The sequence below is a fragment of the Indicator indicator genome, chromosome 4, assembly GCF_027791375.1.
Source record: "Indicator indicator isolate 239-I01 chromosome 4, UM_Iind_1.1, whole genome shotgun sequence".
NCBI lineage: Eukaryota > Metazoa > Chordata > Aves > Piciformes > Indicatoridae > Indicator > Indicator indicator.
Window position 1 is genome coordinate 6,174,541 of NC_072013.1, and position 26,240 is coordinate 6,200,780.

At 49.3% G+C, this 26,240-nt stretch overlaps 1 protein-coding gene across 10 annotated transcripts in view; it reads right to left on the reverse strand.

Annotated features, from left to right (window-relative positions):
• Nucleotides 1–789: 789 nt before the first annotated feature.
• The window catches only part of SLC8A3 (solute carrier family 8 member A3), a 95,870-nt gene continuing 70,419 nt past the window's right edge, over nt 790–26,240 (reverse strand). Inside the window, exons 2-10 of one of the 10 annotated variants that reach the window (XM_054400166.1) lie at nt 23,135–23,240; nt 20,640–20,666; nt 17,419–17,446; nt 15,384–15,434; nt 5,004–5,020; nt 4,455–4,562; nt 3,810–3,909; nt 1,478–1,753; nt 790–1,166 (exon numbers count right to left, since the gene is read on the reverse strand). In XM_054400166.1, coding sequence (XP_054256141.1) covers nt 790–1,166; nt 1,478–1,753; nt 3,810–3,909; nt 4,455–4,562; nt 5,004–5,020; nt 15,384–15,434; nt 17,419–17,446; nt 20,640–20,666; nt 23,135–23,240 — 1,090 coding nt within the window. Of the gene's footprint in view, nt 1,167–1,477; nt 1,754–3,809; nt 3,910–4,454; nt 4,580–5,003; nt 5,021–5,420; nt 5,441–11,468; nt 11,487–15,383; nt 15,435–17,418; nt 17,462–19,575; nt 19,609–19,921; nt 19,940–20,639; nt 20,667–22,310; nt 22,325–23,122; nt 23,241–24,603; nt 24,713–26,240 lie in introns of all 10 variants that reach the window. The other 9 variants (XM_054400167.1, XM_054400165.1, XM_054400168.1 and 6 more) reach the window with 9 other exon arrangements.

Sequence of the window (26,240 nt, forward strand, 5' to 3'; positions counted from 1 at the left end):
TGTGTGTCGTGTCTGTGTTTGTATTAAAAATATATCAGTCTTGTGATGTTCTTAAAAAAAGAAAGAAATGGAAGGCAGCAGGAGAGGGAACAGGTAATAGTGAAAAAGTTCTTTGTGTCAAAGTCTTTTGTGGCTTCAGAAAATACACATGTTCAACTCCAGCACTGATGGCAGCTTGAAGCTTTAGAGTTTAAATTTTTAATGTTTTTTTCTGTTTAAGTAGTAAAAAAGAAAAAAAGGGGAAAAAAAAGGAAATCAGGCAGCGTGCTCCCCCAAAACCAAAAAGCAAAAATAAAATAAAATAATAAAATAAAAATAGTAAAAAAAAAAAAAAAAGCCCCCACCACTTCCTGATCAGACTTCTGCAGTCCCCAACCAGTAAAAAGAAGGAAATGTCTCCTTGCAGTGGAGGAGTGCTCAGGAGCAAAGGACACAAGCCCCTACAGGAGAGGTGGCCTTTGGAGATGGCTGAAACTTCATAATCTCATTGACCAGGGTCAGTGGCTGGGTTTATTGTGTTTTGTTTTATTCCAACACTTGCCATTGTTGCTTTCTTTGCTTTTGTTTCATTTTGGGGTGGGTTTTGCCTTTTGTTTGTTGTTTGTTTGTTTGTTTTTTCACTCCGTGATGGTTTTGCCCTTCTTGGCACTTGGCTGTCCAACCATCTGGGCAGTGGCGGTAACGATGGACAGCCATCCCCTCCGGTGGAACCATGCTTCCAGGACCAGTGTCTGGTGAGGTAACAGAGGAGGGGGTCTCTCCCCGCTGGCAGCACCATCCCTTCACCACCTAAAACCCCTTGATGTAGCAATAGGCCTCCAGGGTGGCGAAGAGGATGTAGAGCAGCCAGAGGCTGACAAAGAGCAACGTTGTGGCCAGTTTGCAGCCTCGGGGACCACCCAGCTCCCCTCCAAGGTGGGGCCGCCGGCGGTAGAGGAGGACGCTGATGCAGATGAAGGCGAAGATGGTGAAGAGGGTGACAGAGAAGGCCAGGGTGCCGGCTGACACCTGGAACTCCTGCCCCTGTGACGCCCAGTAGATCGCTGCCACTGACCACGCCAGCCCAATGCCCAGGAAGACGTTGACAGCGTTGCTGCCTGTGACATTGCTGATGGAAGCGTCAGCGTACACGTCCTGGATGGCTGCTGCCTTGCTGGCGAACGTGTCTGGAGTTGGAGGAGGAGGGAAGGAGAAATCACTGAGAGTCCAACAGGAGAAATGGGCAACCCTTCATGCCTAGAGGACAAGGCAGGCTCAGGTGTGGAACTGACCAGACAGGGAGACCAGCCTCTCCTGGTGTACAACCCTCCTCCCAGGTCCAGGGGCCCCGTGTTGCCACTGAGTGGGATGCAGACCCTGCCTGGGGATAGGGCTTTGTAGTACCCCTTCCCAGCTCATGACAAAGCTGCTCCCCTGGGGCCAGAGAGGCACCGGAAGGTTTTCTTCCCACCTCATCCCCTCCCTGCAGCCACCACACCTGGTACAGAAGTGCCGAAGGCGACAAAGACGACAGCAGTCACCGAGTCCTTGAGGCCAATGGTGCAGCCAAAGTGGGAGGCGAGGTCCCCGATGACGGCTGTGAGCATGCCGATGATGAGAATGGAGACCACGAAGCAGGCCCAGCCATTGCAGTACTCGGTGGGGGGCACGCAAGCGAACAGCACCTTCCAGAAGACCGTCAGGAAGTGCATCACGTAGTCAAAGCAGGACGGCAGGCGCTCCTCACCGGACTCGTCCTCGTCCTCATCACCCGCTGCGAACAACGTGAAGGGAGAGGGTCAGTGCTCGTGGTTATGGGGGTAGGCTGCAGCCCATGCTCGGCACTCCAACCCCACAGCTCCAGGGATGCCACTCTCATGGGACAAGGTGGCATTGTGCAGACCACAACAGTAGATGTTGGGCTTGGAAGGGACCTCTGGACATCATGAAGTCCAACCCCCCCCGCCAGAGCATGACCGTAGAATCTAGTGCAGACCCAGATGGGTCTTGAAAGTCTCCAGAGAAGGAGACCCCACATCTCTGGGAAACCTGTTCCAGTGCTCTGTGACCCTCACAGTGAAGAAGTTCCTCCTCCTGTTCAGGTGGAACCTCCTGTGTTGTAGTTTATATCCATTACCCCTTGTCCTATCACAGGGTGCAAGCGAGAAGAGCCTGTCCCCTCCCTCTTAACATCCAGACCTCAAATATTTGTAACCATTTATTAAATCCCCTCTCCGTCTTCTCTTCTCCAGACTAAAAAGTCCCAGGTCTCTTAGCCTCTCCTCGTAAGGCAGTGTTCCAGTCCCTTAATCACCCTGGTAGCTCTCCGTTGGACTCTCTTGAGTAGATCCCTGTCCCTCTTGAACCGGAGATTCCAAAACTGGATGCAATATTGCAGGTGTGGCCTCACTAGGGCAGAGTAGAGGGTCAGGAGAACCTCCCTCAATCTGCTGGACACAGGCTTAGCAAGAGGGAAGCCTCTCAGGACACCCCAGAGCCTGCATGGCTGGGGAGTGGCAGAGCAGTGTGTTGTATCCACAGAGGGCTGGCCCTGTTCCTATCCACAGGCAGCCACGTAGAATACAGTCAATGTGTGGAGATCACTCTTGAGCAGCACCATGAAGTTACACAGGCAAGTGATGTTTTGTGGTGAAAAATAGAAAGAAGTGAACACAACTGTGAAAGTAGAGAGAGCTCTTGGTCCCCCCACTTCTGAGCACAGGCTGGTCACCAGCAGCACCGCAGCAAGAAGTTGCTCATCTGTGTGAGCATAGCAGAAGCAGTGCTGTACAGCCCTGGGAGGGTCCTCCTCTTAGCCTGGTGGGCCAGGTCAGCCCTGAAGCTGGAAGCATTGCTTGGTCTCTGTGCAGGTACAGGACAATGGAAATAAATTGGCAGAAAGGGAAGCATATAGAGAGCACATTGCAGATGGCAAGGGGTGCAGACCTAAGAGGAGAGAAGCAGGCCTGGGAAAAAGCACTGCTGCAAGGGTGGAGGTACTGCTGCCACAGAAGCAGTTGCTCTTAAATTGCTAGAAAGAAGTAAACTGTACCCTTGCATCTCTTCTGTCACATCAGAAGAAGTCCTTGTGGCCACTGCAACAGCTCCCATCCAACTGCCTGCCTGCTGCCTGCACTATGACTGGGTGGAAACTGTGCTTCTACGAAGATGCCAAACCATCAGGAAAAGGTTCAGAAAGGTGCCTGAGTGCCAACGGACATGGGCATGCTTAAAAATGTCTGCTCCACAGCTGTCTGGCTCTGGAAGCAGTGAGCTCTCTCAGGATCCCCAGGTGACAGATGGCAGGTCTCTCAGACTTTCCCTCCACCAGCTGTGGCCTCATGGGGCAACATCTCCTCTCTGCATGTGGTAACCATCCCACTCCCCAAGTACTTCTACTAGCTGGACATCTTCCAGTAACAGGAGCTACCCAAATAGGACAGCAGTGGGCACACCAAGAGCCAGCAGACCATCCAGGATGGGATTTTGCTGCCTGTACACTGCTCATCAAGACCACTGAAGCAGCAGAAGCACCACCAGCAGGTGTAAAGTCTGAAATCTGGCCTCCTGCATAGCTTCACAGCAAAAGGTGGATCTCCTGGGCTCTTGACTAATGCATCTGCAAAAGTCAAGTATGTTTGGAGCAGAGCTCTTCTAACTGCTTTCACTGATGTCCACCACACATGCAACAGCAGAGCATCACTGATAGGCAGTTGCTGCCTCCTGAGCATAGACAGACCTCATCCCAGTACCCAGAGAGGTCTCATGATTATGCCCAGGCTGCACAAACCCTGCAGACACTGGTGTGGATTTCTGATGTCCCCCCTCACCTGCGCTGACAGTAATGGCCTCCAAGAACTGGTCCCTCCAGGAATGTGTCCCTACAACCAAAGCCAGGTTTGTCTTCTTAATCAGCTTGTCCACGGTGTTCTGGTGTGGAAATAAAGATGCACAGTAGTTAAACTGGCTGCTAGCAAGCAAGGCTGATCTTGTACTACACTGTGGTCTCATTGTCCCTTCCCAATATGTCTCAATATGCCACAAGCACTCTGTCAGCCAGATGAGGACATGACTGGAGCTGGGTCCACCTTCTCCCCGGACAGACTAACACAAACTTCACCAGGGTCAGCTTGTTTACCATCCCTTCATTCTGATGAAGCTCCTTTTTCTCTCACTCCTGCCTCACTGAGACAGCTTTGCTCCTGCCCTCTCCCCACACAATGGCTTCTTCTGCTTCTAGCAGGCCTCCCTTGCCTTCCTCCCTCCACCTCTGCCTACCGGCAGCTACTTCCCCTAGCTACTTGTACATCTCCCCCCCAGCCCTTTACTGCCATGCATATTCCTTTTCTTCTTCCAGCAGCCCTTTCCCTGCACATGCAGCACCCCCCCTTGCCACCGCAGTCCTGCTCTCCATGGCTGCTCCTCACTGCCACATGGCTTTCCCCTCCTGAAGGACTGCTAAGATAATTACTGACCTTGAACTCGTAGGACTCCTCAATGATGACTTCGAGTTTGGGATGCTCGCCGAGTATTGGCTTGCCCATCTCTGCAATCCTCTTGGCTTCCTCCTCTTCTACTGTCAGCTTCCTCTCAGCCACCTCTGTGAAAGCAAGGTCAACATCAAACTGCTGTAGACAGCAGACCTGGAGCACTGAAGCACTGTGGGAGCTTGCCCACAGGGCCTGAGCAGAGGCTTCTGCAGCCCCTTCACAGCTTGCTAAGTTCATGCATCAGTCTGGGGGTGCAGTGGTGGGGTGTTGGGCCACAGAAACCAAGGCCCAAAACTTCTGAATATCAGTCATCAAGAACACACAGAGCATGGCTTTAACTTGTTAAAAGAATGACACAAATGTTTCTTCAGCCTGCACTGGTGCTCCTGGGTGACACCACTCTCCCATTGTCCCTGCAGCAGCCACATCTTTGGGGATACCAAGATGCTGAATTCACTACACAGTTTGGCACAGGTATCCTTTAAGACAGCTTTAATGCCACAGAGTGTCTCCTGGCTTCAATGAACATGAGACAGGATCTTTTTCTTCCCCTTTGATTAGAAAATCACTGCTGGCCCCCTGTGCCACTCAGTGTTTGATTTCGCACTCAGACAAGACACACAGGCACTATCAGATATACACACATGAACATCTTCCTGGCTTCTGGAAAAATGAACGGGAAGTAAGGCAGGAACCAAGCGGGGTTTGTAGGAAACAAAACCAGGACCCCAGGTCAGCAGCACAGTGAGGTGACCTTGTATCTGATTCATCTTGCTGATGCCCCAGCAAACCTAGCAAGGTGCTTGGGGATGTTGCCCAAATGGAAAGAAGCACCCCAAGCATCAGAAAGCATCGTGCCCTGGTACTGTCCCTGGCCCTTACCTAAGTCTCCTCCTCACCCATACACCCAAGGGCAGGCATGTGCCAATGGGGTCTCTGAAGAGCCTTGACATCTCGAGAACAAAGCTGAGCTCCCCCTTGCTTGTATGCCTGATCAGTAAGGGTGTATGAGATCCAGCTGAGCCTGGGAGCAGGAGCTGGAGTTCTGCAGAGCCTGGGGGAGTGTCACAAAGGCAGAGAATCTTCTTCTGGCTAAGCAGTGAGTCAAATATTACCTAAGGTTTCCTGCAGAGGTTACAAAAACCCCAGGTAATGCCTCAGATGTGATTAATCCCATGTGGGCTCCAGCAGAGCTCTGCACCAAAAATCTCACAGAAATTATGAAGTCCCTTTGAAATCTCATTATAAACTCTCCCTTCTCTTCATCAATCCATCTAGATTGATTGCAAAGATTTGAAAGCCCTGCAAGACATGCAGAGTTCATAAAATACATAATAACTCCTGTGGCAGGTGACAAGAACCAGCTGCAACCAGCTGCATCCATCATTTGAAATCGACGACCTACATCAAAACCATCACTGCCTACCTCAAAGATGGTGTACTCTGGATTTGGGAATCCCCAGAGGCTTACCAAAAAATGACAGAGACAGGGGAGCACAGAAGAACTGTGCACTGGAGAAGAAGATGGGTAATGAAGGGAGACCTCATTGCTGTCTACAGCTACCTGAAGGGAGGTTGTAGCCAGGAGGGGATTGGTCTCTTCTCCCAGGCAACCAGCACCAGAACAAGAGGACACAGTCTCAAGCTGCGCCAGGGGAGGTTTAGGCTGGAGGTGAGGAGAAAGTTCTTCACAGAGAGAGTGGTTGGCCATTGGAATGTGACTGCCCAGGGAGGTGGTGGAGTCACCATCCCTGGAGGTGTTCAAGAGGGGATTGGACGTGGCACTTGGTGCCATGGTTTAGAGAGTCATGAGGTGTAGGGTGACAGGTTGGACTCGATGATCTTTGAGGTCTCTTCAAACCTTCTTGAGTCTATGATTCTATGAAGCATAGAGAGGGGCAGGGGGGGGCAACTGCAGGCAAGCACAGAGGGGAGGAGGCAGCTAAGGTGAGAAGTGCAGAAACAGAGGAGAACCTGGACAAAATGCTGCCTTACGCTACACTTGCAGGCAAGAACTGTTGATTATCAAGAACAAGATTCATGTGAATCTGCAGCAGGAGAGCAAAGCACAGAAACCTAACCAACTTCAAAGGTGCATCTGAAAACATTTAACCTGCCATTGTGTTTTCACTGAGCCTCTATCCTCATGAAGGAGACAAACACAGATTAAGAGTCACACGCTAGGAGCCAAGGCCAGGTTGGATGGGGCTTTGAGTAACCTCGTTTTAGTGGAAGGTGTCCTTGCCCACAGCATGGGGGTTGGTATTAGATGATCTTCAAGATCCCTTTCAACCCAAACCATTCTACAATTCTGTGCCAATACTGTACTTGCACTCATGCAAGTAACCTGTAGGTGCCAAATACCAAGCTGCTGACTGTCCTCTGAAATTAAGGCAGTGCAATTTGTGGCAGGAAGGATAAGATTAGAAGCCCAGCTGACATGTCTCTTGCCCCAGCCTATACTCACCATTCAGTCAAAGGGGAGAGCTATGCATCTCCCAAGAGCAATACAAAGAATCTGCCACTTCTCCCCAGCTGCTGTTTAGGACAGAGAGCACCCTGCAGCCAGGAATCAGTGACAACACTTCCAAAACACCAAACACCAGACCCCAATCTCAGCTGGTTGCAGGCCTGGTTGGTCTATCTGTTCTGATGGGACTGAGTTTAGCCCTGTGTTTACAGACCCAGCAGATGAGAGGGAATGAACTCTTGCAACATCCCAGTGGCATAGCACACTCCTGATGCTCCTGCCTTTCGGGAAAGCACTCCAGCCAGCAGCAGGGTGCACCAGTCTGCCTTCCCAGCTACAGGAGGCTGCCTTCTGAGCTGCAGCAAGCATGGGCATGCTCCCAGCCAGCCTGTGGTAGCCACAAGGCACCACCTTCTGAGGACCCAGCTGTAGGGCTGGGGTCTTGGAGGACTCCTCCAGAAAGCAGGTACAGGGCATAGGTGAGGTGTGTCACACATCCCCCGGTGCAGTAGCCTACAGAGAATACTAGCAAGGGCTGTGATAAATAAAACATAAGAGGTGGGGGACTGGGGAGAGACACATTTTTAATTTGGAAGGTCAAGTCTGTCAAGGTGAATGCTGCCAAGCTGCAGGTTAATTATTAACTAGCCTGATTTCTGTTTGTATCAGCATCAGTTCCTACTTCTCAATGTGGATTGTACCCTGGACTCCCTGCTGTCAACTCCAATTAAGCCTGATAAGGTCTGGCTATGCCCAGCAAGAATAGGAGCTTGCCAGGACCAACTGGGCTGTTTCCACCTCCTCTTTGGAAAGAGGAAGGTGGTGAGGAAGGTGTCCCCAAAATCCTGCTTGCTCTGACACACAGGCATTTGCTGCCATCGAGTGCTAGCAAACTATCTGGGTTTCAGGAGCATGCACAGGCTTTTGCACAGGCTGTATCAATGGCCACAGATGGACCAATCCCTGCATGCAGGAAGCAAGGAGAAGTTTTTAGTTAAACCACTCAGGGTCAGTTCAGACCATTAGAGGAAGGACAGACAGAGAGACAAGGGAGGCCAGCAGCTCCTACCGTGATCCTGCCACTACTGTGCTCTGCACCTCTGGGCATGCCCCTGCCATGCCCACTTCTACTTCAGGGCCATCCTGAGACTTGACCTGAAGCTATCTGCAAAGATCTACACATGACAGGCGGTTTCTTTGGCTCAAAACACTGTAAGCAGATCCCCTCCTTCTCTCACTTCTCTCTGGGGAAAGGGGAGCACACATCATGCATTGCTCCTGGAGGCTACCACATGGGTGCTGGTCTACTCAGCCTCCTTCAGACCAGGGGGACCAAATCGGAACAAGACATTGCCTGTGGCCTCCTGGATGCATCATAAATCATAGTTAGATGAAGCTTATTTCCACAGGGTAATCTGGCCACTGCACCTGTTAAACTGAAAGAGGCCCTGGGAAGGCCCTGCACACCGTCAGAGAGGAGGACACCCATCACCTAGGAGATGCTGCAAGACTACCAAACACCCACGGACCAGTTTGCATTCCCTGTCACTTGCTAAATAAATTGGATTAAACCCAGCAATGTATTCATGAAAGGTTGCCATGAAGGCCATTTCAACCCCTCGAGCCATCTCATCTCCATCCCTTTCTAGAGCGGGCATGTACCTGCACGAAGGACACCCCTTCTGGGGACTGAGCTGTTAGGAAGAAATTAAAAGGACAATCACAACTGATTTAATTTTTTTTTTTTTTTAAGCTCAATAAAATGTAATCCTGGCTAAACAAAGTAAACAGTGAGCATAAATGAGCTCCTCTCTCCAGAGAGCTGTCAAGCTGTCAGTCACAACTGGGGAAGGCTGCTGGCTACAAGTCACTCTGGCTTTTGAGGCTAGCATATGGAGATGCCCTTTACTGAAATACAGGCATGAGCACCGTCAGCCTGGGCTGCTTGCTAAAAAGGGAAGGATCTGCTTACACAGCCCTGAAAGCTATTTCTGAGGCATGATACATCCCATCCACGTGCCCCTGTGTCTTTAATGCTAACTGGGAAATGTTGCACATTCATCAGTGGGAGGCTAAGGCACAGGGCTGGGAACTGCACATTACTCCACTGCTGGCTCTGCCTTGAGGTGGATGTTGACTCGACTGTCCCTGACATGCCACTCAGCTGGCATCTCTGCTCCCCAGTCTTTCCCACTGCAAAGTGGATCCAGGAGGCTTAGTGCATAAATAAAGAAACATTTTAAAAGACGTTTCTTTGATCAGGCTGAGGGTAGAGTAGTATCTACTGTATACATAGCTCCTCGCCCCTTTAGATATCGACCTTCTGAGACAAATAACTTGCAAGCAAAGTCTTTGCCAGGCTTTCAGTGGCTTTTGCAAATGCTGGAAAGACTACCAGAGCAGCTTGTCCATTGCTGACAATGTCAGGGACAACTGGAGTAGCTACATGCTTTGGTATTTGCCAGTGGCCAAACAACAGGTTATGCATCAAAGAAATTAAACAAAACCCACAGGTTTCACTCTCAAGTGACTTCACAGTTACTCCACAGTGTCCTCTGCAGCCCCAGCAGCTGGTGTTGGACACTTGGCCAAGCAAGGCTATCAAAAGCTTTGCACAGCCTTGCAAGCCTGGCTCAGAGAACCTGTCTGGAGGAAACGAATGTGAGGGAACAAATGCTGAGCTGAACCTCTGACAAAGGCTCTCCCTTGCCCAGTTTTTGTATCATAAAATTCATGGCACCATTTTGATAGGAAAGGCTCTGCAAGGTGGGGTGTGCAGAGATAGGATCTACCCCTAGGTAAGGGCTGCTGGGACAAGAGAAGCATTTTCACATGGGCCCTTCCATCAGGGCATCCCAGGGCTTCTGCAAATGGGGCTGCCATGGAAGGGCAAATGCCCCAGGGCTGTGGAGGAGAGGTACCGTGCCCCAGTGCCCAGCCCTGGGGAAATGAGCGCTGCCAGGGAAAAGCTGTGCAAGCCGCCCCAGGAGCGGGACCGACAAATTCCACTGAAACGTTCAATAATGCAGGATTTTTTTACCAAGATTCCTGCACATCCATGTATCCTAAATCTAACATGACACAGACTAAACGAGGACGTCGCTTCCCTCCCCACTGATTAGCCATGATTGTCCCTGACTGACGTTCTAGCACGTGCCTCTGCGGCGAGCGGGGCTCTGCTCACCGGCCAGCTGCCGGCGTGACGTGCGTGGGGACCAAGCACCATCAATTCAAACACTGAGCCAAGCATGTACCATACACATGGAGAGCACCCTGGGGCAGCCCACAAAGGGACCCCACCTCCCAGACAGACAGGAGGCTTTCCTTTGTTAACTGGAAAGCAACCTTCCCTAGCTGGTGACCAAGTTCTCCAGTAGCAGCTGCCAAAAGCAATCAGGCTGGATCACAACAGAGGGAAGAAAGTTACATTATTTTAATAGAAATTATTTGGTTCCTGGGGCTCTGATCAAATTAGGCAGCTACTGAATTAAAGCAATGAAATTACTGGGAAGGAGGTGGCACGCAGCTTATTTCCAATCTTCCCAGACCTGAGGAATTTACAAAGGAAAACCTTCAAACCTTTCCCATAAACTCCCTAAGCTGGTATTTTGAGAGCTGGGGACCTCTGCCTGCCACCAGCAATTTCCTAATTAGCCCAATATCTGATGGGCTCAGGCCATCCCTTGTGCAGCACATTTGGCATCCTCCAAAAAGGAGCAGAGCCTGAAGCTTGTGCTGTTCCTTTGATTTGCAGCACAGCTCAGGCTTGATGGATGCTTTCCTTTCCAGCTCTGCTTGCAAATCTGTCAGACTCCAGCTCCTCTCAGCACCCTCCATGTGTACCCTTATCTTTAGACAAATGTTTCTTCAGTGCAAATTCAACTACAATCATATCTTCAATTGAAGAAGGAAGGGAAATACAGGAGGTGCACACTGCACTGCAGTGGGATCACGAGAGAGTGGTACAGTGGGGATTCTGGGCAAGGGAGTGGGGCTCACTATAAAGAGACGGAAAATCCTGCCACGGGGAGAGCAGGTGAGGAGTGCAGAGCCAGAGCTGAGAGTGAGGAGGAAAATGGTGCTGGTGCTTATCGTGCCCTGGTACTGGGTGCACCTCCTGCCCCCCCCCAGGTGACAGAAGGTGGAGTGCACCTGGTCGCATGCACTGAGGATGTGTGGCCTGATCCCACGTGTAAAGAAGACACCTGTGCAGCCATGCACCCTCACCCATCCCAGGCAACACTGCCCCACAGCCCAGGAGTGTCACCACCCTGCAGAAAAGCTCTGAGCTCCTTGGTGCATCAGCACAACCTAAGCCCCAGAGCTGCCCAAAGAGATGGTTAAGTCATGACACTGGGCAAGCCAGAGCCGCATGTTCTGCTTTGCAGTCCTGGGTGGGTCACTTCCCAAAACCTGGATTTGAACACCATACACTGGGGTAGTCTACAATATAGCAAATACAAACACAGGGGCACTGACGAAGAGGATGAAAACAGGGCCAGAGCAGAGAGGAAAGGAGAAGCACTTACCTTGGGTGAGCAGCAGGGCTGTGGGGAGAGAAGAACATGAGAAAGACAGAGAAAGAGAAGAAAAGAAGGAAAAAGTTAATATCCCAGGGGAAAAAGCTCTTTTGCAGACGACAGCTGTCAGTGAGCAATGGATGTGATGCAAGGCAGCAGGGAAGCTTGTCGGGGCCACATGCTGGGTGCCAGCTGGAGAGCACACCCCACAGCAGCAAGATGGAGAGGAGGCTGGTGAGCACTGAGGACCACTGGGGTGATGGCTCCCCAAAGTCACCCTCCCCAAGCAGAGGCAGAAGAATGGAATGCAGGTGCAGAGCGGCAAGGAGGAGAAAGGAAAAGGGAGATGGGGTGGTAACACTTGCTGTCAGGGTCTGGTAGGACCCAAACTGACCTACAGGCACAGGGAGTGCCTCTGCTTCAGTCAGAAGGGTGTGGTTGTGGCAAGGCTTGGCAACAACTGGGTAAACCCTGGGTGGCTGACACAGGAAGGTGGCCGAGGGCAATGGACAGCTCAATGAGAAGAGCATCATCAGAGCAAGCTATTGATAAAATGGGTGCTGGTCTTCAGTGTGGAACAGAGCACAGCTTTCCATCGTCTCCTGGAATGCCCTAGCTCATCTCTGTCTCTCCCACATCCCACAGGCACTGCTCCCAGAGGGTCAAGGCACTGAGAGAAGCACAGGTACACATAAAGCATCTTTGCTTTGAGTCCTCCTGGCTCTCTTTGCTCCCACTAGCTGGTCTGCTGGACTGCACTGCATGGACACATACTGTGCAATGTCATCACAGCAGGATGTGAGTGCCTCCTGGGAAATGTGACTGCATGGTCCTGTAAGACTGGAGACAAATGGAAGGAAGGAGAAGAGGGTGAAGGTCCTTGCAAGGGATGTCCCTATAATGACTTCCCACACAGGCACAGCCTCTTGCTGCTTTGGGTAGTGACCTCCTGATGAGATCCCATCTTGATTTCCTAACTCTTCAGAGTTATCACAAAAAACCATCTCTCTGGATTCCTCTTAGGTGTTGCCTGTAGGAAGCCACAGGCTGAACCCAAGGTTCCAAACAACTACAGGGGAGTCCATAGAGTAAAAAATACTGAACCGTCTTCAGGAAGGGCCAAGCACCAGCTCTGTGCCTTAGCTTTCACTTCTACCTGTCCTTCCAACAGCAAACCACTCCCCAAAGACCTGGTTGCATGCGATGGTGGCACTGCCATTGCTAACACTTATTACCATGCACTTTTAGTCTCAGAAGCTTAAAACTCTGTACAAAGACTGAGTCAGTATTAACAGCCCCATTTGACAGATGGCAAAGCAGGCAAGAGAGGCTACAGGGAACGTTTTGCAAACTCAGAAGTGGGCTGGAATCCAAAAGTGCTAATTTACTCAGACTTGCTGGTTCAGGCCTCTGAAAAGCAGGCACTTCTCTGCAGACACACCTAATTGTATCTGTGCTGCTTGAAAGTGATTTCCTAAGCAATTCATCAAAGGTTGCACAGCGCCTCAGTGGCAGAGCTGGGAAGGGAATCCCGAGTCCAGCGCCCAGGCACTTCCTTGCTCTGTCAGGCACCAACCATAGGCACAGCTCTCCCAATAGCCTGCACGGAGCCATCATCCCAGGCAAGATCTTCATCCACCTACCCATCTGCCCAGCTGGAAATGCTGTGGGCACACCAGGAGATCTCCCTTATCCGTGCAGGCAGGTAGAGGCAGAGTGAAAGGGGAGAGGAGCAATGAAAAGGCTCCTTGCTGAGCATCTCTCATGTTTCAGGGTCGGTTCCTTTGGAAAGTCAGGAATTTCTGAGACAACCATTTGTGAATACGTTCTGCACAGGTACAGTGCCACAGAGCCATGAGAAGCAACGTGATGCTCACTGTGCCCACACCACCTCCTGTCTTCCACACAGTTCTGCTTGGAGGTCTCCAACAGCCTTGTCACTGACCCTTCTAGCACAAGTATCGGAGTCTCCTTGTAGCTCTGTCCTGCTGCAGCTCCATGCTATCCTGTGGCTTCATTATTATTCCATGGTCTTCTAGTTCTCCAGACAATGTGGGGGAATTTAATTTTCCTTTAGCAATTACAAGCATTAGTACAATGGGTCGATTTGGTGTTCAAATTTAATATAATGAAATACTACTGAGGCCCTAAGCTGCTGCAGTTATTAAAAAAAATAATAAACATTGGTTCCTCATGCTTTTTAAACTGGTATTCTAGTGCTCTGGGACTTGAGTTTATTTTTTTTTCACCACTTGCTTTTGAGGCTGCAAAAGAAATTTTTTTTCTCACTTTCACTTATGATATGATACATGAATATTTGAAGAAGCCTATAAAGCTATGAATGAAACATCAAGAACATAGCATGCAGAAAAGCCAAAGGATTATTTTGTCTTTATATTTGAGTGAATGCTCTGCATACAAGAAAGAAAAATGATTTCATGGACTAAAGTTTCCTTCCTGCACATGCATCTGCTAATGTGCCCTCAGCCCTGACTTGTAATGTTTCCTGACGGTCCCCTTGGCGATGCTGTACCTGCCCTGCTGATGACCTCTGTGCTGTTCCCATTCCACAAGCTTCCCTTGACTGGCCCCAGACAAGGCTGCATCCTTCCATCCCTCTCCAGGGCACCTCTCTCAGTCCTGCACTCCATCTCTGCATGCCATGCTCCTCCTGGGGCCAAGGCAGAGCATCTCATTGCTGCGGGCATCACAGGTAGTCTCCAAGGCTTGACGTGTGTTCTTACAGGAAGCTGCTAAAATTAGCTGTGCAGTCAAATCCAAAGTAGCAGCCCCAGGTATCCCTTACCTAACCCTTGCAAGGCATGAATGCGGACAAACACGTGTGCCCACAGACAAGGCAGGTGACTCTGACTCTTTCAGGAGACCCAAAGACTTCAGTTCTGGATTCCAGCACCTCCTTCACTGGGATTCCTCTGCCCTGTGGGACTTGCAAAGTCAAAATGATGTGCATAAAGTGTGTGTTCACTGCCACCTCTGAAACCAGGCAGTTCGCACCTGAATTTAGCTGCTAAAAAAGCTACTTCCTAGTAAACCATTTCATCTACATGCTTTCAGGGCACTTTGGAATCATATCCTGCTATGACATGCACATTGGGGTGGGTTGTGGATCAGGAATTGAATTCCATCCTGCTTTAACTCTAGAGAAGCCAAAAAAGGTTAAGCCAAGAGGAACCAGACTCAGGATGCAGGCAGACCAGCAATCAGGCAATCCTTTAGTTTACAGCAACCCTATGTGCCAAATGTGTACCCAAGCCTTTTCCTAAACTGTGAAGTATTTTTTTCCCTGCTGTTTACCTCGCAGAGAGATTTGGCTGCGCTGCCTGCTTTGTTCTGGACTTGTTCTTCATTAACATAAACCTTTTCCAATCGATATCCCTAAAGCATACAGGAAGCCACTGCATAGATAAGAGGATCCTTGTTAAAGACCTAGGATTTACATAAGGAGCTGAAATGAGAGACAGGAGGCTGGATTTTGAGGAGACACTCAGTGACACTGCAGGGCAGTCCCAGGCAGCCAAGGGGAACACGTTGCCTGCACCCCATGAACACCCAAAGGAGCTCAGTGAGCATGAAAACCACCAGCTCAGTTCCCCAAAGATGTGAGGATCCCCCATCTTCCAAATGTGATCATCCACAGGCTCTGGCTACAGATTCGCTCAGTGAGGTGAGCACACTGATTCCCTAAAGGACTGTGAAGAGCAATAGACATGGTTTTTAACAGAGTCAACAAGGCAGGGATTTTGCAGCATTAACCTGAATGCTGTTATTATTGAAGTCAATAGCAAAGCTCTTGCAGACTCCATGAAACTCCTCTCCATCAGGAGAATCATCAGCATTCAGATTAATCACAGAGCTGCAAGCCAATTATTAAACTTTTTGGGAAGAAGGTAACAGCAATCTAACATTTCTTTGCTATTCCCATAGCATCTGATAGAAGAAGGAGTTCCTTAGCATCTGCCTACCCTTCAGAAAACTGCAGCACATGTGCTCACATATTGATGCAGCTTATCTTACACAGGCATGGACTTTTGTACCAAGTCACATCATTTCATCAATATTTTGATATAGAGAACTTGCTGGATTGATCCAACCTAGGGATCTTTCTTCCTCTGCAGCTTAATCCTTGCTTTGTGACTTCCAGCCACATCTTCCCTCTGGGACACGAAGCTTTGGTGCAGACACTTGATTAAAAGAAGATGTTATGAGATTTCTCCACAGCAGTTGACTCTGTGTTGGAGGGAATGAGAGGACCTTCCCAAGCCAGGTCATGCCAGCAAGCTGTTTACTAGCACTCAGCAGCCATCTTTCTGAAGTACAATTTTGTATGAAGCTTGTTGTTTCCTTTTACAAAGCACATCCCTCAAGACTCAGCCTTTACACACCAGCACTGAGGTTGAATCTCCCACCTCTGTGCAGTGAGCTGAATTCTCATGAGCAGATTCCCTATTGCTCTCATACAATGGTTTGGGTTGGAAAGGACCTTTATAAGTGATCCAGTTCATCACCAATGTCATGGGCAGGATCTAGCCTTTAACTAGATCAGGTTGCTTAGAGCCCCATCCCACCTGACCTTGAATGTTTCTCATGAAACATAGTTTTCCAGATGCTGTTACCACCATTGTTTGCAATCAATTAGAATCTCCCAAAGTAGCCTCACTTGCCATTCAGGCTCTATCAACACTATGGCTAACCACAATTTAAGCAGGACACTGACTTGACCCAGGAAAAGCAAGGCAAGGATTTCTCCTTAATCCAGGACTGCAGAAAATAAATGGTAAAGATGATATGTGAGAAAAGTACTTCTCCAAAATCCTGCTGGGCTGACAGCAGCAAAATCCTTGTTCTGAGTTGTGAACTGACACAATACCTTGAGAGCAAGAGTCGAGTCAACAGACAGCCTCTTGTCATAAAGGAAAGGACTCGTTTCACTGCAGGAACATGTTTTAAAAGTGCTGAAAAAAGGATGGCCAGAGAGGTGGCTCAGGGTGCTGGGAGGATTCAAAGCCCTGCACTGCTCAATTGACAGGGATCCAGTTTATGTGACTGCACACAGAGAAGAAAGGGGAGACAAAAAGGATTCAGAGATTAATTTCTTAGAAACAGAAAAGACAGGAAAAAAATAAATCAGGAACTCTGGGAGATAGCCAGGAGGATAAGGAAAAGCAACATTCACCATCTTTGCCAAGCAAAGGATGTGAGTCTCTCCTGGACTTCTTTTCTGCTCATTCACTTGAGCACAACAAGCTTGTGGCAAGCCCCATCTTTGCCTGTGCTCTTTGCATTTGATACGTTGCTACTGAGTCACTATCGGTCTTCATCACAGGCTGGGCTGGCAAGACACTCATCTCAGATCTATTCTCATCTCTTTAAATTATTGGAGCACATCAACAAAAAGAGCTGCTAAAGTAAAACTACTTGATGTGATTTGTTCAGATGATCAGAAAGGCTAAAAAAAAAAAAAAACCCAACCAAAACCAAAAAAAACCCACAAACCTCCAGCTGCAGAAAGATATTGGTGACAAAAGAAAAAACAATCTTCAGGATAGAGTTGGGTATTGTAGATGCAGCATTTATGTAACAAAAGGGATGAGATGTCCTTAGAGGAAGGGTTAACCACCCCAAGCAGCAAGGCACTGATATAATTGTGGGGTAAACAGTGAGGAGCAGCATCTGCACGTGATGCAAAATGTTTCAGTCAAAAGCCTCTGTATCAGCGACTGTTACGTGGTGTGCAAGCCCTGAGTAACCTGAAGACAGGAATTCATGTTTGGACAACCATAGGTACCTTACTGACTAGAGATGTTTTTCCCCTCAACCACATCCCTGGGCAAGCTGTTCCAGTATTTTACCACTCTCATTGTAAAGAACTTCGTCCTTATGTTCAACCTAAATCTGCCTTGCTTCAGTTTCAAACCATTGCCCCTCCTTCTATTGCTACAAGCCTTTCTAAACAGTCCTTCCCCAGACTTCCTGTAGGTCCCCTTCAGATATTGAAGCGTACTTACGAGGTCTCCCCAGAGCCTTCTCCTCTCCAGGCTGAACAGCCCTGATTCTCTCAGCCTGTCTTCACAGGAGAGGTGTTCCAGCCCTCTGATCATCTTCGTGGGCCTCCTCTGGACCTGCTCCAGCAGCTCCAAGTCTCTCTTGTGTTGGGGGCCCTAGACCTGGACACAGTACTCCAGGTGAGGTCTCACCAGAGCAGAGTAGTGGGGCAAAATCACCTCTCTTGACCTGATGGCCACTCTTCTTTTGATGCACCCCAGGATGTGATTTGCCTTCTGGGCTGCAAGAGCACATTGTTGGCTCATGTCCAGTGTCTTGTTCACCACAAGTCCTCTTCTGCAGGACTGCTCTCAATTTCATCGTCCCCCAGACTGTATTGATACTCAGGATTGCCCTGACCTAGGTGCAGGACCTTGCACTTCGCCTTTATTCAACCTCACGAGATTCTCCTCAGCCCACCTCTCCAGCCTGTCCAGCGCTTTCTGGATGGCATCCTGTCATTCAGTCTTGCCAACCACACCATTCAGCTTGGTATCATCTGCAAACTTGCTGAGGGTGCACTCAGTCCTGCTGTCTAGATCACTGATGACGATATTGAACAGCACTGGTCCCAGTACAGACCCCTGAGGGACCACTTGTCACACATCTCCATCTGGACCTTGAGCTGTTGACCACTATCCTTTGTGTGTGATCATCCAATCGATTCCTTATCCACAGTCCACCCACCAAATCCATCTCTCTCCAGCTTAGAGAGAAGGATGTTGTGGGGGGACTGTGTCAAAGGCTTTACAAAAGTCCAGATAGACGACATCTGTTGGTCTTACCTTGTCACTGATGTAGTTACACCATCACAGAAAGCCATTGGGTTGGTCAGGCAGGACTTGCCCTTGGTGAAGCCATGCTGGCTGTCTCAAATCACTTCCCCAACCTCCAAGTGTTCCAGTATAGCTTCCAGGAGGATTTGTTCCATGATCTTCCCAGGCACAGGAGTGAAGCTGACAGGTTGGTCATTTCCAGGGTCCTCTTTCCCCCCCCCCCCCTCTTTAAAAATGGGTGTATGTTTAGCCACTTCCAGTCTCCAGGGACTTCACCTGACTGCCAGGACTTTTCAAATATTACAGAGAGTGGCTTGGCAGCTACAGCAGTCAGTTCCCTCAGGACTCTGGCATGCATCTCATCAGGTCCCATATATTGATGTATGTTTCAGTTCCACAGGTGGTCTTGATCTGAACTTGATCTTTCCTTATGGGGGGAGGGACTTTACCCTGCCAGTCTACACCTAGTGGTCCATCAGTTCAGGAGGGGGATGGAGCAAGACTGCCAGTGAAGAGTGAGGCAAAAAAGTTATTGAGTACCTCAGACTTTTTCTTGTCTGTTGACACCAGCTCTCTGTTCTCAGTCCTCAGAGGGGGAAACGGTCTCTTTAACCTTTCTTTGCTGGTTGATGTACCTGCAGAAGCCCTTCTTGGTATTCTTTGCATCCCTTGCCAGGTTCAGCTCCTGCCACACCTTAGCCTTCCTGACCTCATCTCTACACAACCAGGCAGTGTTCCTATACTCCTCCCAGGTTACCTGTCCCTGCTTCTGTGCAGTCCCCTCTTGCTCCTTATTTTGACCACCAGGTCTCTATTCAGCCATGCTGGTCTCTTTGCATCCTTACTTGATTTCTTACACAGGGAGATTGAGAGCTCTTGTGCTCTAAGGATGGTGTCCTTAAAGACCTCCTGGAGGTACTCTCTTCTGCTCCACAGCTCTGATCAGGGCCAAAGAGATGTTCCCTTGACTGGAGGTGACTGCTCTGTACTGGCATGTGTATGGGACAGCACAGCCAGTAATTCAAATCTGCCATATGCTAGCCAACTCTGCTCCCATCTGCTGCCCTCCTCCACTGCACGTCTACCAGAAACCACAGCCACCACAGCCAGCAGCAGCAAGGGCACCCTCAGGGACAGCACATTGGACATTGAATAGCACAGGGCTCTTGAACAAGTTCTTCACTCCAAAATAAACAGTCCAAACTCTGCCCTGGGCTAGTTTGAGCACACATCTACTTGTCCCTGCCATCAGCTCTGCCTTCCCTTCAGGGTGCCACATTTCATCACTGATTTCATCACTGCCACCTATCCTTAAGGTAAGCTAGCAGCTAGCTTCTGCATGAGGTCCTCGAATGAGTGCAGGCCCTTGACATGAAGTTGTGCAGGCACAACTGTGACAGACTGGCTGTCTCTGCACACCCTGTATCACAGATTACTTCCAAACATGAATACCAGTCAGCTTAGGCAGCCAGCACTGCCCTGCTTCCAGGGTCAGAAGAGATGTTTTGAAGATGATGCAAAGAGCTGTCTGAGAACAGCATTGAACAGGGTTGTTCAGCCTGTAGAAGAGAAGGTTCTAGGGAGACCCTTCAGTACTTAAAGGAGCCTATAAGAAAGATGGACATGCTCATTTAGCAAGACCTGTCATGACAGCTTAAGTGGGAATGGTTTGAAACTAAAAGAGGGGAGATTTAGATTAGATATAAAGATGACATTTTTTATACTGAAGGTGATAAAACACTGGACCAGGTTGCCCAGAGAGGTGGTAGATGTGCCACCCCTGGAACCATTCCAGGTAAGGCAAGGTTGGATGGGGCTCTGAGCAATCTGATCCAGTTAAAGATGTTCCTGCTCACTGCATGAGATTGGATTAGATGACCTTTAAAGGTCCCATGAACCCAAACCACTCTATGATTCCATGATTCTGTAAACATCCAACACTCCTACAACTCCCTAGGCACAGGCTCAGTGTGACACAGCTAAGTCTGAAGTAACAACAAAACGAGGACACAGCATCAAGAAAACTCTTTTGTGATACTGGAAACAAATGCATGGGTAACTGACTCTTCACCAAAAAAACCACCAACCTGGCCTGAACCTCCCTAGAGAGGCAGGAGCTGTGCTTTGTCCTCACCATCTGAGTTACATGGGGGCCCATCAATCACTGCAACAAATCCCAGTGAAGTCCTAGGTCAGTAGCCGTGATTTGGGAACTTCCCCCAGTCCCTGGGTGTGGGGCAATGGCAGAACCCATGCAGCACTTGTGGGGGTCCTGTTTGCACTGAGGTGGCTGTACTGACCTTGCAGCCCACAGGGCTGTATCAGTCCTACTGTGCTTTGCAACAGGCAAACCAGTGATGCTCTGCCCCTGCGATGCTGGCAGGAACACCTGTACAAGAGTCAGTGTGAACATCCCTTCCTGATGCTGTATGAGAGCCCAGGAGCTTCCCCAGCTGCCTCCTCTCTGCTGGGAGCTGGCTGATCACACATGTGCCCTGGGAAGCTGCTGCTGCCAGCATCTGCTGTCGGTCACTCCTGATGCTCTGCAAGTGAAAGACTTGTGGAGCTCCTTATTCTTCATCTCAAGCACCAGGGATGTTTGTCAGAGATGACACAGCATGGAGCATATTAGAGCTAGAGATCTTTCCAGATGCCCTGGAATTAGTGTAGCTACTGTGCCACCTTGTGCCAGTAACATTTACAAATGCATTTTCATTTCTTACGTGAAAGATTTTAAAGCTGTGGTGCTCTCACTCTGACATTCTATAACAAGGCCAACCAGGGCTCCCATGTCTTCTCCTTGGCATGGTCCTATACTTCCTCTGGGTCAAGAGAGTCCATGTGAGGGTGTGTCCTCACCTCTGGTGAGGGAAGTGGCTGGCTCACAGGCTCCGTGCTGCAGGTCATTTAGTCTGGCTCTGATCTTACTTCCCGTTGCAAATCAGCCAGTCCCACTGACTCCAGCTGACGCTGGTGCAAATGAGATGCACCCAGTACAGCACACTGCCACCATAGTCCTAGTAAGGACAAAGATATTTTACATCTGAACCACCTTAGAGGCTATTTGGATTTTTTTTTCAAATCTGTTTTTCCATTCAGCCAGAAACAGTGTGGAAAAAGAAATCCAGGACTTTGGAAAAGCCATCCCAATTTTGACTCTGCATCCTGAAGTTCACTGGTTTAGAAATGGATGCAGGGCTCACAGAGAGCAGACAACTGAGCTTTAGAAATTTCAGTGTGATGTTCCAAGTTGACAGGTGTATAAGTAGAAGAAACCAGAGGCAGGTGATTTTTTCCCCTGTACAACTGCCAAGAAGAAATTTGAGTGCAATATGGGTACAGTGAGCAGGTACCCACAGATGCTGTAGCACACTACTGAATGTTTTTTTTCATCTGATGGTGAAAAGCAGGGAAACAACTAATGGCTACAAGCTGAGGCCAGATGACTTCAACCTAGAAGCTGTGCTCACATTTTTAACCTGGAGGACACTTAACTTCTGGGACATTCCCCCATGGCAGGTTGGTCACTGCTTCCACCCAAGAACAGCTGGACTTTGGTGAAATCCAAGGGTTTGTGCCCAACACACAGTGAGACCTAATGACCCTCCCGACCTACAGCTGCAGAAGGTGGTCCAACAGCATTAAACTATGAATTCTCTTTGAGTTTACATTTTCCAGATCCACAGATGCTATGTGACATTGCTAATGCAAGCCATGTCTGCCCAAATGTCCTGCACAGCTGAGATTTGGAGCTCAGACTGAGCAGAGGCCAGCTGCTGTGCTGGTGAGATAAAAAACAGGAGTTGTTTCAGTAAGGGAAACTGTGCAATGCATGGGGAACCTCCAGGTGCTCCCACCACCTGCAGCAGTACATGGCAGAAGAAAATAAGCTCATGGATTCACGTCTGCTTCTACTCTATATTAGATACTCAAAGTGAATTTGAATTGCCTTTTGAAAAGTGCTCCTACTTAAAGCTTTGCCCTTCCAGGCCACCCCAAAGCTGGTGAAGACAATGACAAAACTCCCTCAGCAAGAAAGACATCAAACACATACAAGACAAGGACAAAGATATGTGTAAGCAAAGTATGACTTAAGTCAGGATTTATTCCCACTATTATCCTGCTCTGCTGAGAGATCCTGGGTCTCACTGCTGGTGAAGTAGGAGCTCTGCAAAGTTCCACATCCTCTGCATGACAGACTGATTGTTTGTGACACACTAAGGGGGCTAACAGGTGAAAGACATGAAGAACTATTTAAAAAAAAAAAAAAAAAAGGCAAAACAATATACCTCACACCTTCCCCTTCTCCCACAGGCTTTTCACTGCACCTCACAGGGACCCAAGAGCACCAAGGCAATGCCAGTGCCAGGCAACAACAGAGGGAAGGGCAGGGAGGAGCTGAAGGGGCAGCCATGCATTACACCCTTCTCTTGCCTTTCACATTCCCCAAGGTCCTGGCAAAGGAGCAGGAGAGGGGAGAACAGCAAAGGTGCGCTCAGAACAAAATAAAAAAAACAAAAAACCCCAGATCAAGACAAGGGAACAGTCAAAATAATACAGCCTCTGAGGCTCAAGCATCGCACAAAGGAAGATCAGGAGTAAGCTGTCTCTAAAAGGCAGAGATGACACCGAAACAGAGTGAGAGAGAGAATACAGGAGGGCAGAGAGCAGAAGTCAGTCGATCTACAGGAGGAGGAGGGCAGGAGGGAAGGGAAGGAGGAAAAAGAGGGATATATTTTCTGGATTTGGGATTTGGGGGTTGGAAACTCGATTCTGATTATTTTTGTTTGTTTGCTTTCTTTTTTTTTTTTTTTTTTTTGTCACGAAGGATCTCACACCTGATATTCCTCGTTCCATCCATTTCGGTTCACCAAGGGCAATGAAGAAATTCTCCTGCCTTTCGTATTCCTCCTCATCTACTATCTTAACCCTTACGGTCTTCCTGTAGGGACAACAAGAGAGACAACCGTGTACAGCGGGTCAGGCGGCGGCGAGGCAGCGGTGCGGCCGGAGCAGCGGCAGCGCGGGCGGGCTCCTGGTGCGCGGCCCCTTCCCCGCCCTTGGACACTGGGCATCCGTCACAGCTGCTCCTTGGGGAGCGGGAGGGTGTTAGGGGGGTGAGGCGAGGAGAGTGGTGAGGGGGTGAGGAGTCAAGGAAAAAGGGGGGAGGAGGAGGGGGAGGAGCAGGAGGAGGAGGACCTTGCCAATGGTTAGCGGAAGGCGACTTCTGCAGCACATGTGTTTCAGTGTCACATGGTAATGGAAAGGGCATCGCTGCCTGGAAACCAACAGCCACAACCCTGGGGTACCTACTGCAATTTAGCTGGAAGATTGACTGCCTCTGATACCCTCACAACTGATAACAAATCTGCAGGGACTCTGGGCTGGGAGCCTGAAGACAAGAGAGAGAGATGGGCATGCACAGATGTGTTCCCCAGAGGGGTGAGGTGGGCTACAAATCTGTCAGCTGCAAAGGAGGCTGATAGCTCTAATGACATATCTTGCTGCTTTTTCTCCTCAATAGCATCTGCCTCTTCCCACCCCGATCTGTTCCCTAGTGAAGATGCAGCTTTTCCTGGGAGTGGACAAATTTGCTGGGACCTTTTTGGAGACACAATAGGACTAAAACGTCTCCAAGGTGCAAATAAGAATGCCCTGGGTGCCGGAGCAGGGGTGGTTCCTTCTCTCTGCTGCCAGCTTGCCTAGCTCCCTCTAGCACCCCTGCAATGCACACAGCTGCTGTGAGCCCTCTGGGAAACAAAAGCAGAGCATCAGCTCCTCCCTGCTCTCATCTCCGGCTCCCAGAGTCACCCCACAGCAACCACGTCAGGGCCTGCATAGCCTTTGCCACATCCTTCTCAGAAGTAATAGGAGTTACTTCTCTGCCAGGTCTAAATTCCTGTCTTTTTCTAGCACTGGCCTAACCACAGGGCAAGGACTGGGTAATGATGTCCTGAGATGCTGGATATGTTTCTAGCCAGCATCTTCCCACTGACACTACAAAATTTGCTTGGACCCCCCAGCACGCATGGCAAAAGGTCCCTTTCAAGCCACCATGGAAATACAGACAAGCAGGGCTGCTCTCCACTCTTCTCTCACTGCCATTTTGCCTCTCCCTAGCCCCAGCACCACTCCCCAGGCCGCCCCATGGGTACCATGTGACACATTGTGTGCTCACAGCAGTGTTTAGGGCAGAGCGGTTGGAGACAGAGAGCCATCAGAGAAACAGAAGGAGAAAAGGAGGAAGGAGATGGGAGAGAAGAGGAAAGAAGAACATTAATGTTAGTCTGCAGGGTCAGTACTACACCTTTCTGTAAACTCATATCCACCATACGGGGACTCATCAGCTCAATGAAGAAACTCTTGTTTTTTTCATACTCCTCATCATCAATTACCTTGATGTGAACTGTTTTGCTGTGGATGGAAAAATAGTAAGGGTCATAAAGGGCAGAAAGGAACAAGGAAACAAAAGTGGAGGAAGGGAGGAGTTGAATGGGTACATTAGAGAGTCAAAGTTTTCTCACCCACTGAACAAGCTCAACATTAGCCCTTGAGAAATGTTAAAGGCCCACTTGTGCAAGTGACAACAGCCAATTGTGTGTTTTACCCAACAGCTCTGACCCCCCTGCAAATCAGTGAGGAGCTCAGGAGCCACCAGCATGATGGCTCCATGGCTCAGCTTGTAGGAAACCAGGTCTGAAAACCATCAGAGAAGGAGGCTTCCCTCATCCTGCTCCCCACTGCACACACACAAATGCAGCTGCACAAGCACACACACACACACACATGCATCCCACAGGCACTGGGGCTGCAACAACCACCACCAGACTCTATAACCTGCACCTCCGAGAGAATTCATGTCAGAGGAAACCTGAGGTGATGCTAAGTCATCAGCTGCCAAAGGGACAGCTTCAGTAGCCTAGTGGGAGAGGTGCTGGCTGCTGGAGCAGCCAGGTGGCACATCCCACATCTCTCCTTAGGGAAATTTCTTACAAGTTCTTGGAGCGTGTTCATAGAATCATTCAGGTTGGAAAAGACCTTTTAAGATCATCGGGTCCAATCATTAAACTGGCACTGCCAAGTTTACCAGGACTAAACCATGTCCTTTGACACCACATCTCCAGGCCTGGGCTAGTGCTTTATCGCACTTTCAGTGAGGAATTTTTTCCTAATATCCCATCTAATTTGAGGCCATTTCCTCTTATCCTATCGCTTGTTATCTCCTTTCCAGTAGCTGTAGAGAGCAAGATGGTCTCCCCTGAGCCTCCTTTTGCCCAGGCTGAATAAACTCAGTTCCCTCAGCTGTTCCTCATAAGACTTATTCTCCAGACCTCTCATCAGCTTCTTTGGACACACTCCAGCAACTCACTGACCTTCTTGTAGTGAGGGGCCCAAAACTGAGCACAGTATTCGAGGTGCAGCTTCACCAGTACCAGTACTGAGTACAGTGGGACGATCACACCCCCAGTCCTGCCGGCCACACTGTTTCTGATATAGGCCAGGATGCTGTTGGCCTTCTTGGACACCTGGGCACACTGCTGGCTCATGCCACTGACTAATATTCTCAGGTCATTTTCTGTCAGGCAGAACAAGAAAGAGTAAAAGAAAGAGAAGGACAAGAAGAGAAGAGCTCCCTGTGCCATGGTTTCTTTCACAGCAAATGCATGCCTTATGCAAAGGTCACTGTCCCTTGGGTTTCACATTCAAACAGAAGGGAAATGAGTTGAAGGCTCTGCCAGCCCCCTGCCTCCTTCCAGCCAGGACTACACTGACTCTGTTGGGCTGAAAATTACCTCTGCACTCCCCTTGCTTTCATGTAGCCTCATCTCTTGCTCATGACAGAAGACATTGGTGCTTTTATTCCAGGCTGATCTCATGCTCTCTTAAATGCACCATTGTTTGTATGTGCACTGACAAGCACATAGAATTACAGGTTCATACA